Source organism: Sus scrofa, chromosome 12, assembly GCF_054392235.1.
Source record: "Sus scrofa isolate SSC_HxYL_T2T_F1_AM1 chromosome 12, Sscrofa_HxYL_maternal_Yorkshire_Landrace_v2.0, whole genome shotgun sequence".
NCBI lineage: Eukaryota > Metazoa > Chordata > Mammalia > Artiodactyla > Suidae > Sus > Sus scrofa.
In genome coordinates, this window is record NC_139394.1 from 23,556,235 (window position 1) to 23,574,021 (window position 17,787).

At 46.3% G+C, this 17,787-nt stretch overlaps 2 protein-coding genes and 2 non-coding genes across 5 annotated transcripts; all 4 read left to right on the plus strand.

Annotated features, from left to right (window-relative positions):
* Positions 1 to 136: 136 nt before the first annotated feature.
* Positions 137 to 5,710, plus strand: RPL23 (ribosomal protein L23). Its single transcript, NM_001129955.1, is given in 5 exon segments — positions 137 to 175; positions 752 to 835; positions 1,134 to 1,262; positions 5,274 to 5,387; positions 5,583 to 5,710. Coding segments are annotated over 5 exon segments (423 nt in total). The 5' UTR covers positions 137 to 162; the 3' UTR covers positions 5,666 to 5,710.
* LOC146398142 (small nucleolar RNA SNORA21) lies at positions 867 to 1,003 on the plus strand. The gene has a single exon (XR_014822133.1). It is a non-coding gene; the product is annotated as a small nucleolar RNA SNORA21 (small nucleolar RNA).
* Positions 5,711 to 6,662: 952 nt separating the features above from the next.
* On the plus strand, positions 6,663 to 10,366 carry SPMAP1 (sperm microtubule associated protein 1). Of its 2 annotated transcripts, XM_003362150.5 has the most exons (3): positions 6,663 to 7,224; positions 9,149 to 9,248; positions 10,114 to 10,366. In XM_003362150.5, the coding sequence occupies exons 1-3, from the start codon at positions 7,018 to 7,020 to the stop codon at positions 10,269 to 10,271; spliced, it is 465 nt and encodes a 154-aa protein (XP_003362198.2). In that variant the 5' UTR covers positions 6,663 to 7,017; the 3' UTR covers positions 10,272 to 10,366. The 2 variants fall into 2 exon arrangements, with proteins under 2 accessions (XP_003362198.2, XP_084839191.1); XM_084983065.1 differs by lacking the exon at positions 10,114 to 10,366 and having other exon boundaries at positions 9,149 to 9,563.
* A 1,119-nt stretch (positions 10,367 to 11,485) lies between these two features.
* On the plus strand, positions 11,486 to 11,557 carry TRNAC-GCA (transfer RNA cysteine (anticodon GCA)). The gene has a single exon. It is a non-coding gene; the product is annotated as a tRNA-Cys (tRNA).
* Positions 11,558 to 17,787: the final 6,230 nt, after the last annotated feature.

Below are 17,787 nucleotides of genomic sequence, written 5' to 3' on the forward strand. Positions count from 1 at the left end.
AGAGACGGCAACGTCCACGATTTATGACGTAATAAGAGAACGCCCCGGGGAAGGGGCGGACACGGCAACTCTGGATCACGTGACCTGAATGGGCGGGGCGTCGGCTTCATATCCCAAGGTCCTTTGTTCTTACTTCCTTTTCGTCCTTGTCGGGCCATCAAGATGTCGAAGCGAGGTGAGGCTTTGGCTTGGGGAGATCCTTCGCCATCTGTCGCGAAGTGGCTGCTGGCCTCACCCGGAGCTGCGGCGACGGGCAGCTGGGGCACTCTGCTTTCCTTTGGGGCGGAGAGGGAGTGGATGGGCACCAGGACAGTCCCCGAAATGGCGGAGGGGCCTGGAGGATTGAGTTGGCAGGATCCAGTCGTGATTCTAGTCGTGAATCCCCCGGGAGGTTGCCCTGCGCCTAGCACTGCAGTAATGGTGTTGGAGTCAGGCTAGCTTAAGCCGCAGAGCGGGCGACTTGTGTGCGGTCTCCCGCCTTGGAGGAAGAACTGCGTGGTACAAAAGTTGGATCGGGAATTGTGTCGTCCAGGCCCCCTAATCTCAATGTGAGGTTGTAGGAGGGAGGAATTGGATATTTGCCCTGAGAACTGAGTGGCATTGGAGAGGGGGTAAGTGGAATCCTAGAGAAATCGAATCTATAGTGTACCGTTTCCCAAAACACATGCGAATGAATTCATAGCTTGAGAATGCGAAGGGAACTCCGAACCATGACTGGACAGTGATCTCTCTTCTGTCGCCCTACTAACAGGACGTGGTGGGTCCTCTGGTGCTAAGTTCCGGATTTCCTTGGGTCTTCCGGTTGGAGCAGTGATCAACTGTGCTGATAACACGGGTGAGATCTTAAGCTGCAACCCTGCCAAATTCCCCTTTCTAAAAGCACTCAGAGGGCCTTTTGCTCGTGACCTTCTGAGCCGCCAAGAAAGGGCACAGTAAAAACACCACTTTTGGGTGAAGCGGCAGCAAGTTGTGCTGTTTTGCTTCAATCGGTGGTGTGACAAACTATTTCACCTGGTGGGGGAGTGGAACCGCTTGGGGGTGTGAGTGGAGAGAGAGGCCTTGGAAGTGTCGGAAATGCAGGACTGCCTAATCGGCCCTTCAAAAAGACCATTTTTGTTTACATCCTTTCGTAGGAGCCAAAAACCTCTATATCATTTCTGTGAAGGGGATCAAGGGACGATTGAATAGACTTCCTGCTGCTGGTGTGGGTGACATGGTGATGGCCACAGTCAAGAAAGGGAAACCAGAGCTCAGAAAGAAGGGTGAGTAGACAGACCAAATCTTCCTTATGGTTTCTGGACCGTTGAACCACTTCTCCCTTTATTGGAGAATGAAGCAATAGTTTGGTGTGTGTTTTGTTTTGTTTTGTTTTTTAACCTCTCAGGGCCTCTTAATGCTTGATTTCCTTTGAAAGACATTGTAAGATAAATACCTGCAATTTAAATTCTGTTCCTGCTGTCTTTAGACATCATTCTCTAATCTTAGCTTCCTCCCTTACTGCTTAAATTTGTTTGCTACACTGAAGCCAAAGCCTATCTTTAAATTTTTTTTTTTTTTTTTTTTTTTTTTGCTTTTTAGGGCCACACCCTGGCATATGGAGGTTCCCAGACTAGGAGTCGAATTGGAGCTGCAGCTGCCAACCTATGCCAGAATCAGACAGGATCTGATCTGCGTCTGCGACCTACACCACAACTAACAGCCACCGCAGATTGTTAACCCGTTGGCCAAGGCCAGGGATCAATCTCGCAACCTCATGGTTCCTAGTTGGATTCGTTTCTGCTGTGCCATGATAGGAACTCCTTAAAATGTAAATCCTATCACTCCCGTACTTCAGTTCTCAGTTGGCTTCCATCTTAAGCTGGGGGTTCCACATATTTACCTTGGTATTTCCCCAGCAAGTTCAGCAGAGAGTTACAGACCACCTCACATACCTATGAAAGCAAAAGCTTATCCTTTTAGAATACCCAGGTTCATGGTGTGTTCCTCAGCTCTTACTATTCCTTTGTTCTTTCTACCAGGAATTCGCTAAGTCTCATCTTCAGCTCACAACCTTGTTGACACCTTTCCTTACCCCAATCTCCCCTCTCCACATAACCCTTAAACCAGGTGGTAATTTGTGCATGTGACATTTAGAGCTGTCTCTTCTACTTGAGTTCCATAAGCATTGTCTGTAGATAATAAATTCCTTGGCTGCAAATGAACATGGTGGTATTTGGTAAATACATTTTTGTAGGTGTGTTTTGAGCTCAACCAGGTGAGATCACAGATTTAAAACTTAATGTCTACCTCTGGCAAATTTCTTTTCCTGAAACTACTAATTTGAAAAGAAACAATGATATGTAGTAGAAACTAGAACAGCTGTTCATTGCTTAATCATCAGGCTACCCCCAAAAGTTTTATCACTAGGTATACCAATTGGGCAGGACTTCGGCACCTCTGACCTACTCTCTTTAGACGTTTAGAGCTTCTGATTCTCAATGCACTTGAGCTCAGTTCCTGGAATTTTCTCCTGTGCCTGCTTAGTTTTTCTCTGCCCTGGGGTGTCTTTGCTCTTCCTGAGAAGTCCTGGCCATCTCTTTTTATTTTTTTGTCTTTTAGGGCACATCAGCAGCATATGGAGGTTCCAGGCCTAGGGGTCGAATTGGAGCTGTAGCCTCTGACCTACGCCAGAACTACAGCAACGTAGGATCTGAGCCATGTCTTCAACCTACACCACAGCTCATGGCAATGCTAGATATCCATAGCCCACTGATCGAACCCAAGTCCTCATGGGTGCTAGTCGGGTTCGTTAACCACTGAGCCACAAAGGGAACTCCCCTAGCCATCTCGATATGCAGTACAAATGTGATAGGTGTCTGGCCTGTGTCACTGTAGGCCTGCATCCCACTCCCAGGCCTTTTGGTCAGAAATCTTACTTTGTTTGCCTCCAATACTCACTTGAGGGCTTGGGAGACAAGGAATAAGTAGCTTTGTGGTTAAACATCAGTTAACCAATGTGTAGATCGGGATCAGCATGCAGCTGGACAGGCGTTCCTCTTAGAACACTTGCTGGGTCTGATCTGTGGCCTGGGGAGCTGTCAGAGAAGGGCAGAGCAATTGGCCACCACTGAGTGAGATGGCAGCAGGATATGCTGTCTGTCTCAATCAGTGTGGGACAGAGAGAACATACACTTCAACTATAATGCTTTGGTCCTTGTTTCTTCTAAATGAATTCAGGTGACCCTTGAATTGCATGCGTCCACTTAAGTATAGTTTTTTTTTTTTTTTCCATTAAGTATATGTTACTATGCTGCATTGCCTGAGGTTGGTTGAAGCAACGTGTTTGGTTTTTCTCCCCCTTTTTAGGGCCACAAAATGTGGCATATAGGAGTTCCCATCGTGGTGCAGCGGAAACAAATCTGACTGGGAACCATGAAGTTGCGGGTTCAATCCCTGGCCTCATTCAGTGGGTTAGGGATCATGCGTGGCTGTGGTGTAGGCCGGCAGTTGTAGCTCCGATTTGACCCCTAGCCTGGGAACCTCCATATGCCATGGGTGTGGACCTAAAAAGCCAAAAAAAAAAAAAAAGTTCCCAGGCTAAGGGTCATTGAATCAGAGCTGCACTTGCAGAGCAGCACTAGATTCAAGCCATGTCTGCAGCCTATACAACAGCTCATGGCCTTGTTGGATCGTTTAACCCACTGAATGAGGGCAGGGATTGAACCTGTTTCCTCATGGATATTAGTTGGGTTCGTTATCACTGAGACAAGACAGAAACTCCCTACTTTCTTTTTCCCTTTTTTTTTTTTTTTTGTCTTTTTGCTATTTCTTGGGCTGCTCCCATGGCATATGGAATGTCCCAGGCCTAGGGGTCAAATCAGAGCTGTAGCCACCGGCGTACTCCAGAGCCACAGCAACGCTGGATCCGAGCTGCGTCTGCAACCTACACCACAGCTCACGGCAACACCAGACCCTTAACCCACTGAGCAAGGGCAGGGGCCGAACCCGCAACCTCATGGTTCCTAGTCAGATTCATTAACCACTGCGCCACGACGGGAACTCCTTTTTTTTTTTTTTTTTTTTTGTCTTGTCTTTTTTCTTTTTCTTTTTTTTTTTTTTTTTGTCTTTTTGTCTTTTGTCTTTTGCTGTTGTTGTTGTTGCTATTTCTTGGGCCGCTCCCGCAGCATATGGAGGTTCCCAGGCTAGGGGTTGAATCGGAGCTGTAGCCACTGGCCTACGCCAGAGCCACAGCAACGCGGGATCCGAGCCGCATCTGCAACCTACACCACAGCTCAGGGCAACGCCGGAGCGTTAACCCACTGAGCAAGGGCAGGGACCGAACCTGCAACCTCATGGTTCCTAGTCGGATTCGTTAACCACTGCGCCACGACGGGAACTCCATCTTTTTTCTTTTTCTGTATTTTTGGTCACACTTGAGGCAGGTGGAAGTTTACAGGCCAAGGATTGAATCCATGCCACAGCAGCCACCCAGGCCGTTGAGGTGAAGTCACTGGATCCTTAACCCAATGTGCCACAAGATAACTCCCCTACTTTCCAGTGTAAATGGGACCATTTCCTTCCCATAACCATTCTTCACAGATAGTTGTCTTGCATCACTCTGTTCTGTAGTGTGTCGTGAGATATTTAGGTTACTTTCAAATTTTTGCTATTAAAACATTGACCCTGCAGTTAGAAAGGCATTTGTGAGAAGGTAGAGTGTATGGTCAAGATTCTGGGCACACTTTTGGGAGTTCAAGGAGTGTATGTGTACCTATAGCAGTTAGAGGTTTTCTTTGGGTAAGTTGGTGTGTAGTGAGTTTATATTTATAAAACCTAACACAGTACATAACTAATTCCAGCAAGTTTTTGGAATGTGTGTACTTGGAGGTTTTAATTTGTGTTGGGATGGACTAGTGCATAAGGAGGAGGTAATAGCTTGGCCTTTCCACTCCTTCAGTGTGAGGAGGGTCCCCTTCCCAGTAGGCTCTCTTAACAGTACCCACCTGTTGGGTGAAGTGGGGAAAGTATAGAAAGTGCTTAGCAACTTTTCTGTTGGTATGTTGCTAATTGTTGTCCCAAAAAACACATGTACACCTGCAGGGGAAATGCAGGCCCTCTGGACTTGTCTTAAGGGTGTTTGAACTGTCTCTCACAATCTCATTTCTTGATTTTAAGAAATAAAAAGCGAATGAGTGTGCATTCTTTCTGGGTGGGAAATGTTGGGGAACTTGATTTCTCTTGGTGGTGCTGGGACTTGACAGGTTAATGACAGCCGTTCTTTTTTTCCCTCTCAGTACATCCAGCAGTGGTAATTCGACAACGAAAGTCATACCGGAGAAAAGATGGAGTGTTTCTATATTTTGAAGATAATGCAGGGGTCATAGTAAATAATAAAGGCGAGATGAAAGGTAGGAAAGAATGCATGTTCTCAGTATTGTTATTGAAGTATAGCTGATGTACAATGTCATGTTAGTTTCTGCAGTGCAGCAGAGCGGTTCAGATAGATATGTATGCACCGTTCTTTAGGTTTTGAGATTGGATGATTTAGCACAGGGTGTAAGGAAAAAACCTGAGCTTACCTGTCACTTCATTTTTTAATGCAGGTTCTGCCATCACAGGACCAGTTGCAAAGGAATGTGCAGACTTGTGGCCCAGAATTGCATCCAATGCTGGTAGCATTGCGTGATTCTTCAGTGCATTTGTAAAAAGTAAATAAAAATGGCTCTAGGTACTTGCCTTCCTGTTTGTTTCTACATGTTACTCTTTATTTATGGAGTTCCTGGCCCAGGGATCAGATCCAAGCTGCACTTAAGCTGCAAGTGCAGTAACACTGGATTCTTAACCCACTCTGCACCACCAGGGATTGAAGTTGTTTCCCAGAGGCTTTTTTTTTTTTTTTTTTTTTTTGCTTTTTAGGGCTGCACCCATGGCATATGGAGGTTCCCAGGCTAGGGGTCTAATCAGAGCTACAGCTGCTGGCCTACACCACAGCCACAGCAACACCAGATCCAAGCCACATCTGTGACCTACACAACAGCTCATGGTGATGCCGGATCCTTAACCCACTGAGCAAGGCCAGGGATCGAACCTGCAGCTTCATGGTTCCTAGTTGGATTCGTTTGCACTCTGCTACGATGGGAACTCCCAGAGAGGCTTTTGATTCTGTTGTGCCACAGCAGGAACTCCTACAGGTTAATCTTGATAACCACATAAACAGTCCTTGCACTAAGTTATTTGGGTTTGGGGTCCTTAAGATAAGTTGGTAGGTGGTGGTTGCTCCAAGTATAATTATTTTGGGAACTACCCCAGTTAGAAAGGTATTTGAGATAAGGTAGACTGTATGGTCAGATCCTGGAGAGACTCATGGAATTCAAGGAGTGATATGAGTAGGAAATCAGGTACACATATGTATGCACTTCTGCAATCACAGGTTTATTTCGGGTAAGTTGGTGTGAATGAGTTTATACTTGTAAAACATCACGTTGCGCTTGCTCTCCTGGAAGATGAATTAATATCTGCAAGGGATTTTTTTTTGCTATCAAAGTGTTTTGGCAGGGTGGTCTAAAAATCTATCTGCCAAACCTTAGTTTGAGAGTAGAAGAGGATACACTGCCAGCACAACTGGCATGGATTTTGGTTCTGGATCTGCCACTAAATGTGTTTAGGGAATATTCCAACATTTCTGTCTTTCAACTTCCAGTTCTGTAAAATGAGAGTTGGAAGTAAACTCTATCTGAACTCTTTCCGATCCATTCTGGGTACTAACTTTTCTAGGGAACTAAGTTTGGGAAATGATTGCCCTCACACCGCCCACATTCGGTAATTCCCTTTTCAGCCTCACTCTCTGGTTCCTCTTGGAAGGACTCCTAGACCTCCCTCGCTTCAAGGCCCTGCAAACAATTTACCCCCCAGCCTTCAAAAGCTGCCCCTTAGAAGGGGACAATCGGGTTTGTGTCACAGGGGTCTCTGACAGCACGTAACAATGCGCAGGGAGCCCCCACCTAGGGCGCTCTGCTCCGGCCAGCTGCGGTGGTGAGGATGGCGCGCTTGTGCCAGTGTCCTCTGCGGCTGGAGAAGAGCTTCATCTTGGATGGTGTGGCCGTGAGCACTATAGCGCGCAGCTATGAGAGGCTGAGGCCCAAGCTCTGGTCGGCGATTCCTCCCTACAACGCGCAGCAGGACTACCACGCCCATCGGTACTTCCGGAGTCACGTGGTTCCGCCGATCTTGCGGAAAACTGAGCAGGTATTGGAGTGCTGCGGAGGACTCCGCTGTCTGTGCCCAGAGACCTTGGCTCTGGTCGCAGGGCTAATTTCCCCATCCCGGCGTCTCACACCAGCGGCCTCACCATCAGGGAAGCTCCCCAACTTAAGAAACTTAAGAAAGCTCTGTTTTCTTAAACCCTGAACAGGTGGAGGCGGGAGGCAGGTATGGAGCCAGAGCTCAAGAACGACCTCCCACGCCTGAACTCAAGAATGATCTCATTTGGGGTTTCTGCAAAGTAGGGCCCCTGGCCCGAAGTCTGCCTTGCTGCCCCACCCTCGCAGAGCACTTTCCGAGTATCAAAGATTCTGAGGCTACTGGCAGGTGGCTCCAATTTTTAAAAACGATTTGCCTCCAATATTTGTGTCTAGAATACATGTTTCATGGGAAGAGGAGGACCTAATATGGGTTATTCTGTGAACAAATATTGGAGGTTTTGTGGTCTTGGGTGTTTGTGTGTGCAGATGTGTTCAGTATATGCATATGGACACACATGCCATGTTTGTGGGTGTTTGCTGTCTATACATGTAATTTTTATAGCAGAAAGAGTCAGAATACGGGGAAAACTCGAGTGTTTAAAAGCTTGAAAAATAATACAGTGTACACACTTGAAACTTTTTATGTTCAATGTCGTTAGTCTTCTTTAATCGTCACAACCTTTTTTTTTTTTTTTTTTTTTTTTGGTCTTTTTAGGGCTGCACCCCAGGCAAATGGAAGTTCCAAGGCTAGGGGTCCAATCCGAGCTACCAAACTATGCCACAGCAACGCCAGATCTCTGAGCTGCATCTGGCCTACACCACAGCTCACAGCAACGCTGGATTCTTAACCCACTGAGTGGGGCCAGGGCCTGAACCCCCATCCTCATGAACACTAGTGGGGGTTCTTTTCCACCGAGTCACAGTGGGAACTCCTAGTAGTGTGCATGTGTTTATATCAACCTTATAATTTATCCCTCCCCTGCTTTCCCCTTTGGTAACCATATATTTATTTTCTTTGCCTGTACAAACACCGTTTGTGGTAGGTATTATCTTCATGTAAATGAAGATCGTGTTGGAATTGCTGTTGAGGCTCAGTGGACTGAGGAGCCTACAGTGTCTCATGGTTGGATCCCTGGCCTTGCTTAGTGGCTTAAGGATCTGGCACTGCCGTGAGCTGTGGTGTAGGCCAGCCGATGTAGCTCTGATTCAACCCCTAGCCTGGGAACCTCCACATGCCACGGTTGCGGCCCTAAAAAGACCAAAAAAAAAATCATGTTTGTTTATTGACACACTACTATGCCAGGCCCTTTATTTGAACTACTTTATCTCACTTAAATTTAAATTTCAAAGCAACCCTCCTTTCACTTGTGAGGAATTTGAGGTCCAGAAAAACTATGTCATTGGCCCAAAGACACTCAGCTTCTTAGGGGTAGAGCTGGAATTAGAATCAGTCTCTCTGGCAGGAGACATTGAGCCCTTAACTGCCAGGCTGGGAGTTCTCTTCATGGCTCAGCAGTTAACCAACCCAACTAGGATCCATGAGGATGCAGCTTCAATCCCTGGCTCTGCTCAGTGGGTTAGGGATCCAGCCTTGCCGTGAGCTGTGGTGTAGGTCACAGACAGGACTCGGATCCGGCGTCTCTGTGGCTGTGGCTGTGGCTGGCAGCTGCAGCTCCAATTCGACCCCTAGCCTGGGAACCTCCATTTGCCTTGGGTACAGCCCTAAAATAGCAAAAAAAAAAAACCCTTGCTAGGCTACACTGCCTCTCCCTGAAAGGCAATAGACCACTAAGTATATTTAATCTATCTGACCCTGTTACTCCTGGCTGTGACCTCTTCTCCCTCCCCCCATCAACCCCAGGGTGAGTTCGTACTGTTCTCTCAGCATCCTGGCTGACGGTCTTCTGCATTTTCTCCCTCACTCTCAGGATCATGGCGGTACAGGAAGGGATGGCTGGATAGTGGATTATTTCCACGTCTTCGGGCAAGGACAGAGATACCTCAACAGGAGAAACTGGGCAGGGGCAGGCAAGTGCCACCTCACTTTCCAGCCTCACCATGGTCCTACCTCGGAAGACTGGCGTGCGTTCGCAGTTCAGAGAAATTGGACCATAAAGAGACCTGGGGTTGGTGGGGGAGGAGATCCGGGGATGAACTGCAGCCTCCAGCGTTTCTCCTCATACATGAGCAGTGCTCCCTAATGATTAGTTATCGAGCACCCCTGTATGTCAGATGTTTTTACCCTCACGCTGTCCTCATGTTACGGCCAGGGAAACTGAGGTTTAGGGAGTTAAAGCGATGTGCTAAGCAGGGCTGAGCTGCAATTGCAAGTCCACCCTTTCCTGTGTTCTTACTGCTTCCCAAAGCAGACGTATTCCGCTCACTCTCTGGGGTCAATTTTAGCAGCAACAGGAAAGGGAGAGTTGAGAGATGTCTTCCTGGCAGGGGGAACCCTCCTCCCACCCCAACTCTACCACCCTTTGGCCACATTCTAGTCACAGAACCCCTCACACCGCTAACCAAATGGAGCTCATCCACTGTCTCCAGCCAGGTCAGATGGGAGGGTGAAATCTTCTCAGTTCTCTTGGGAGCAGGGCGAGTTCTGCCAAGCCCAGAAGTTTCTGGCCCTTCCCACCACAGGGCACCTATTCCCGCTCCTGCATGTCATTCCTAGTATGAGGTCCGCTTTCCAGGATGCTCTCTGTCTCCTCCACCTCACTCGCCCTTGGCTTTTCAGTCAGGAGGCTGAAGACACTTGAGGACCGAGGGTTTAGCTGAGATGTGGCCAGGACAGTGACTACAGCTGGGTTGTCATCCTGTACCCGTCCTGTGGGAGTGGGGAAAGCAAGAGCGGGCTGAAGGCAGGCTCAGGTCTCTCTCCGTGTCTTCCTAGGGCATTCCCTCCAGCAGGTGACGGGGCATGACCACTACAATACCAATCTGAAAGCAACCCAGGGGTTCAATGGTCGGTTTGGCTATCGCCGGAACACCCCAGCTCTCCGCCAGCGCCCATCTGTCTTTGGAGAAGTCACCCAATTCCCTCTCTTCTAACAGCAGCTCTTTCCTTCACACCCCTCGACCTGAATTTCTAAGACAGATGTTTGTACGAACTCTCAATGTTACTTTATTAAAAAAATGTGTGTGCGCGTGCGCCTCCCAAGAGTGCTGTTTCTTCCCTGAGGCTGAGGGAGGGGGCAAGCTAGTTTCTCCACTCTGTTTCTCTGCCCTGTGGAGGAGGTGGGAGGAGAAAGGGCGTCTCAGGCAGTGCCCTTGAACTCCATGCAAACCAGTGCCAGGCTTGAAAGGGGGAACCACACTGCTTAAGCCCTCATGGAAGCTCTTCCCCGGGCACCAGCAGGGCCCAAATAGGAAGCTGGCTATTGTTTCCATCAAGAACAAAGCCGGCAGAGTTCCAATTGTGGTTCAGGGGCTTAAGAACCCAACTTAGTGTACCTAAGGGTGCAGGTTCGATCCCAGGTCTCCATCAGTGGGCTAAGGATCCTAGGCAGACCTCAGCTGAAGCTGTTACTCGACCCCTAGCCCGAGAACAGCTGTGGCCCAAAAAACAAAACCAAACGAGCAGGCAGGAGTTCCTGTGGTGGTGCGGGAGCAGCGGAAACAAATCCGACCAGGGACCATGAAGTTGTGGATTCAATCCGTGGCCTCGCTCAGAGGGTTAAGGATCCAGCGTTTCCATGAGCTGTGGTATAGGTCGCAGACACGACTCAGATCTGATGTTGCTGTGGCTGTGCCATAGTAGGCCGACAGCTGTAGCTCCAATTCGACCCCTAGCCTGGGACCCTCCATATGCCGTAGGTGCAGCCCTAAAAAGTAAAGCAAAACAAACAAACAAACAAACAAACTGGAGCAGGCAATGCAGCCCCGGGATCGAGGATTTCTTGATTTTTTTCCCCTCCAAAAGAACTGACTTACCCTCTCCTTTTCAACCTCAACTCATCGAGCAGGGGTTGAGTAAGGTGATTTCTGCTATTTAGGCCAAGGATTCTGACCCAGAAATTCTACATTTGTGGAAGCTTTCTCTACTAACGCTATGTCAGTTTCCTTTCCAGCTAGTTTCCAGGATGTCATTTTTCAAGGGTCCCCACCCAGTTTATTGGTGGCCAAGAGAAAAGCCAAAGCAGATGACAGATACAAAAGGAGGTGGAGCTTTAGAATACAAAGCCTGCCAGAATTCCAGTGTGGGTGGAACCTGATTGTATTGAGTCACCATAAGTGGACAAGGAAGAGCTCTCCAGCAGGTTGTGGGGGGTATAGCTCAGGGGTAGAGCATTTGACTGCAGATCAAGAGGTCCCCGGTTCAAATCCGGGTGCCCCCTATGTACAACATTTTAACTTCCATTAAAATGGAAGTGATTACATATTTCTTCGCTCCCAGCCCCTGGGTCGTTAGAGGAGAAACTCCTGACATTCTTGTGCTGATATTCTAGTTACTCCCCTGTTCCAAACCACTGCTGAAGACAGACACTTGGGCTTCAGTTAAGACAAAATGCAAGAGAGAATTCTTAACCTAAGATCAGATCTGAGGGCCGTGAATACATTTAGCAATCTCATGTATGACAGAGTAAAGATAAAGATGTTTTTACAACATGTATTGCTGAGGACTTAGTACACCCATGGCTTCGGTAAATTAAAAGATGAAAGAGGGCAGCTGTCCTCAGGCAGCTTTCGGTCCAACAGGAATTGACATATTCACACACCTCAGTAAGAAGAATAGCATTTATTTGTAGCTTCAGAAAGAAGTCCATTTGAGTTCCCACTGTGGTTCGGTGGGATAGTGATCTGGTTTGTCTCTCTGGAGGGGACGGTTCAACACCCCGCCTCAAAAGTTTCTGTGGGGGGAAAAAAATTTCTGCGGATAGAGAAGAGATTTTCAAAAACAGAGGTCTTGGAGTTCCATGGTGGTGCGGTGGAAAAGAATCTGACTAGTATCCATGAGGATACACGTTTGATCCCTGGCCTCTCCAGGGATCCAGCATTGCTGTGAGCTGGAGACCTGGTTTAGATCCACTGTAGCTGTAGACCGGTAGCAAAGAAAAAAGAAAAGGTCTCTTATTTATTTATCCTATCTTTTTAAGGCTACACCCAAGGCTTATGGAAGTTCCCAGACTGGGGGTTGAATCGGAGCTGTAGCCACCGGCCACGGCCACGCAGGATCTGAGCTGCGTCTGCAACCTACGCTATAGCTCATGGCAATGCCACATCATTAACCAGTGAGCGAGGCCAGGGATCGAACCTGCATCCTCATGGATATTAGTCAGATTTGTTTCCACTGAACCACGACAGGAGCTCAAAAATAGAGGTCTTTTGAAAAGAACTGCCCACTTTCTCTAGGTAGAACTTTTAACCTAAACATCCCTGTAGATTAGCAGTGAGATCCTGCTGTTTAGCCCTGGGAACTATGTCTGGTCACTTATGATGGAGCATGATAATGTGAGAAAAAAGAATGTATACATGTATGTGTAACTGGGTCACCATGCTGTACAGTAGAAAATTGACAGAACATTGTAAACCAGCTATGATGGAAAAAAATAGAAATCATTATAAAGGGGAAAAAAATAAACCAATAAACATCCCTATAATTTGAAGGGCTATGTCTGCCTGATCTGAAGGATTAATAATATTACACTGTTGCTTACAAACTGTGCAATCCCCTCCCCAGAGGGTTATGGGAACTTGATTCTTAATTCTTTTTTTTTTTTTTTTTTTTTGTCTTTTGTCTTTTTTAGGACTGCATCCTCAGCATGTGGAGGTTCCCAGGCCAGGGGTCTAATCGGAGCTGTAAGCTGCCGGCCTGCGTCACAGCCACAGCAACACCAGATCCGAGCCACGTCTGCAACCTACACCACAGATCACAGCAACAGCAATGCCGGGTCCTTAACCCACTGAGCAGGGCCAGCAGGTACCATCCCTGGCCTTGCTCGGTAGGTTAAGGATCCGGCATTGCTGTGAGCTGTGGTGTAGGTCACAGATGCGGCTTGGATCCCGAGTTGCTGTGGCTGTGCTGTAGGCCGGCGGCTACATTTCCAATTTGATCCCTGGCCTGGGAACCTCCATATGCCCTAAAAAGACAAATAAATAAATAAATATAGTGCCTGTCAGTGTGAAACAGCCACTCTGGCCACCACTCTGGCCACTTGAAGCAGAAAAGGAGTCTACTGGAGGCATAGTGGGGACTTGAGGAAAGTCAGTGGAACCTAACTCACAAAGCAGTGAACTATGTGGGCAATCTGGCTCAGTCTGGACCCTAGAAGTGTCCACTGCTGGTGGCCACCAACCCTAGGCACTCATCACTACACAACCGATATTGTTCCAGCTGCACCTACATGCTGCACCTACATTTTCAAAACAATTCCTCCAAGGAGTTCCTGTTGTGGCTCAATGGTAATGAACATAACCAGTATCCATGAGGATGTGGGTTCAATCCCTGGCCTCAATAAGTAGGTTAAGGATCCCTCGGATGCGATCCCTCGGGTGTAGGTTGCAGAAGCGGCTTGAATCTGGGGTCACTGGGTGTATCCATCAGTTCTCTTCTCTCCTCTGTAACAGTTCTCTCTTGGAGGCCAATATTCCACTTTCTGTATGAATCTGACTGACTACTCTAGTATCTCATATAAGTGGTATCACACAATTTTTGTTTTTGCCTTTTTTTTTTTTTTTAGGGGTGTGGCATATGGAAAGAGGTTGAATCGGAGCTATTTTCTGCTGGCCCACGTCATGGGTGCGGCAACTCGGCATTGAGCCAACTCTGCAACCTTCACCACAGCTGAAGGTAATGCCAGATCCCGGACCCACTGAGAGAGGCCAGGGATTGAACCCACATCCTTATGGATACCAGTCAGGTTAATTATTATTGAGCCACAATGGGAACTCCCTCAGTCAGTGTTTGTTTGTTTGGCCATGCTGCAGCATGTGGAAATTTGGGGGCCAAAGATGGAACCTGTACCACAGTTGTAACCAGAGCCACAGAAGTGGCAACACTGGATCCTTAATCTACTGAGCCATGGAGGGACTCCAGTTAGGGTTTTTATAAGCGGACACAACAGGAGTTCCCCGTTGGTTCAATAGATTAAGGATCTGATGTTGTAGTTGCTGTAGAGTGAGTTCAACCCCCTGGCTGAATGTAGTCAAAGTCTCCCACCATGAATATACTCCTCCTCAATCACAGTTAGTTTATTCCATGTTTCCTTTAAGTACCTTTTTAATTTTATATTAAATATTTGTCTTTGATTCGTTTGGAATTTTTTTCTTTTCTTTTTCCATATGCCACAGTTGTGGCCCTAAAAAGACAAAAAAAAAAAAATTCTGAAAGATAAAACAAATCTATGGTTTCCTTGTCAGGACACTGGTAACTACTAGCGGCAGAGGGACTCTGGAGAGGGATGGTGGATGCTGGTTACCCAGATGTGCTCAGGATGTTCAATGAGCTGCAGACCTTTCTTTCTGTCTTCTTTTCCTCTTCCTTCCTTTCTTTCATTCTCTCATTCTTTTTCCTTTTTGTCTTTTCTCTTTTTAGGGCCGCAGCTGTGGCATATGGAGGTTCCCAGGCTAGAGGTCGAATCGGAGCTAGAGCTGCCGGCCTACGCCAGAGCCACAGCTGCATCTGCGACCTACACCACTGCTCATGGCAACGCCAGATCCTTAACCCAATGAGTGAGGCCAGGGATCGAACTCGCAACCTAATGGTTCCTAGTCAGATTGTTTCCACTGTGCCATGAGAGGAACTCCCAAAATTTTTTATTATAGTTTTATTATTGTACACATTTACAATGTTTTGTCAATTTCTGCTGTATAGCAAAGTGACCCAGCTATCTATCTATATACACACACACATACATTCTTTTTCTCACATTATTCTCCATCATGTTCCATCACAAGTGATTAGATATAGTTACCTGTGTTATACAGCAGGATCTCACTGCTTATCTACTAACCCCAAACTCCCAGTCCATCCCACTCCCTCCCCCTTTGCCTTGGCAACCATAAGTCTGTTCTCCATGTCCATGAGTTTGTTTCTTTTCTGTATTTGTTCATTTGTGCCATATATTAGATTCCAGATATGTGATATCATATGGTATTTGTCTTTCTCTTTCTGACTTACTTCACTTAGTATGAGAGTCTCTAGTTCTATCCATGTTGCTGAAAATGGTATTATTCTGTTCTTTTTTATGGCTGAGTAGTATTCCATTGTGTATATGTACCACATCTTAATTCATTCATCTGTCAATGGACATTTAGGTTGTTTCCACATCTTGGCTCTTGCAAATAGTGCAGCTATGAACATAGGGGCACACGTTATCTTTTTCAATGAAAGCTGTGGCCAGGGCATTCCTGTCATGGCGCAGTGGTTAACAAATCAGACTAGGAACTATGAGGGTTCAGGTTCGATCCCTGGCCTTGCTCAGTGGCTTAAGAACCAGGCATTGCTGTGAGCTGTGGTGTAGGTCGCAGACGCGGTTTGGATCCCACCTTGCTGTGGCTGTGGTGTAGGCCGGTGGCTACAGCTCTGATACAGCCTGGGAACCTCCATATGCCACAGAAGTGGCCCTAGAAATGGCAAAAAGACAAAAAAAAAAAAAAAAAAGTTGTGGCCAGATAGATGCCCAGGAATGGGATTGCTGGGTCATATGGTAGTTCTATATTTAGTTTGCTGAGGAATCTCCATACTGTTTTCCATAGTGGTTGTACTAATCTACATTCTCACCAACAGTGAAGGAGGGTACCCTTTTCTCCACACCCTCTCCAGCATTTGTTGACTTGTTAATGATGGCCATTCTGACCGTACCTCACTGTAGTTTTGATTTGCATTTCTCTACTAATTAGTGGTACCTCACTGTAGTTTTGATTTGCATTTCTCTACTAATTAGTGATGTTGAGCATTTTTTTTCATGTGCCTGTTGGTCATCTGTCTATCTTCTTAGGAGAAATATCTATTCAGGTCTTCTGCCTATTTTTTCAATTGGGTTGTTGGCTTTTTTGCTGTTGAGTTGTGAAAGTTATTTGTGTATTTTAGAGATTTAAACCCTTGTCGGTTGCATTGTTTGAAACCATGTTCTCCCATTTTGTAGGTTGTCTTTTTTTTTTTTTTTTTTTTTTATGGTTTCCTTCCTTTGCTGTGCAAAAGGAGCTGCAGATTTCTGATACCTGCTCTTTCCTCTATGTATGCTTTAGCAAAAGTCACACAGAGAGAAATCATCACAAGAGCTACTTGGTAGGGCAAAATGTCATGAGTAAGTGCTGGAAAAGCAGGTTTGGAGTTGTAGGTCCAGGCATGCTTCCTGAACTTGGCACAGAACTTGAACAAGCACACCTCTGTTGTTGTCTGAGCACTAAATGCAGCTGTTGTTTTCTTGGGGATGCCTCTGCCTGGGTTTCGCATGTATCATGACCTGACCATTGGATTGTTTGAGCATTTGTTTATTTTCTGTTCTCCAAGTAACATGTGATCTCAGTGCTGGCACACAGTAAATACACAACAAATATTTATTGGATGTTTTTGCCTCTATATCCTTTCATAACTGAGCAAAATTTGCCTTTTCATGGATGCAGTCTTTCACCTTCCTTTTTTTTTTTTTCCTTTTCTTTTTAGGGGTGCATCCGCAGCATATGGGTCATATAGTTCCATATAGCCATATAGTTCCCAGGCTAGGGGTACAATTCAAGCTACAGCTGCTAGCCTACACCACAGCCACAGTAACACAGGATCTGAGCTGCGTCTGTGACCTACACCAGAGCTCAGGGCAACGCCAGGTCCTTAACCCACTGAGTGAGGCTGGGGATTGAACCCTTATCCTCATGGATTCTAGTTGGATTAATTTCTGCTGTGCCACAATGGGAATTTCCATTTTTTTTCTTCTTTTTTTGAATATTCATCATCTTATATAGATACAAAATAAAACAAAAATATTTTTCATTGTGATGAGAACTAAAGATTTACTCTCTTAACTTTCATATATAACTTACATTAGTGTTAATTATATTAATCATGTTTATACATTACATCCCTATTACTTTTTATTTTGTAATTGGAAGCTTGTAGCTTTTGAATACCTTCATTCAATCCCCCCCCTCCCATCCTACCACTGGTAACCACAAATCGGATCTTTTTTGCTGAGTTTGTTTTTGAAGTGTAATTGACCTATAACACCATGTAAAGTTGCGGTGCATAATGCTGTGATTTGATATTTCTATTTATTTCAAATTGATCGCCACTGTGATGCTATTCTATCTTATTTTATTTTTTTTGGTCGTGCCTGCAGCTTGCGGAAGTTCCTGGGCTAGGGATCAAACTGGCACCACAGCAGTGATCCGGCCGCTGCAGTGAAATAAGTGGAGACAACTCATTTCAAGTTTGCTAAAGACAGAGTGCAGCAGCTGGGGAGAACACATGAGGTCTCTTTTTTCTTTTTTTTAAGCATCAATTGAGCGTATCTAAAATGATGATGACAAAGAGCCAATACTTGGGATAGAGGAGAGAGGGAGGAATTAAGTAATACCAGATGTGAGGGGTGGGATCGCAGCGGATGAACAGCCAGGCCTGAGGTAGGAG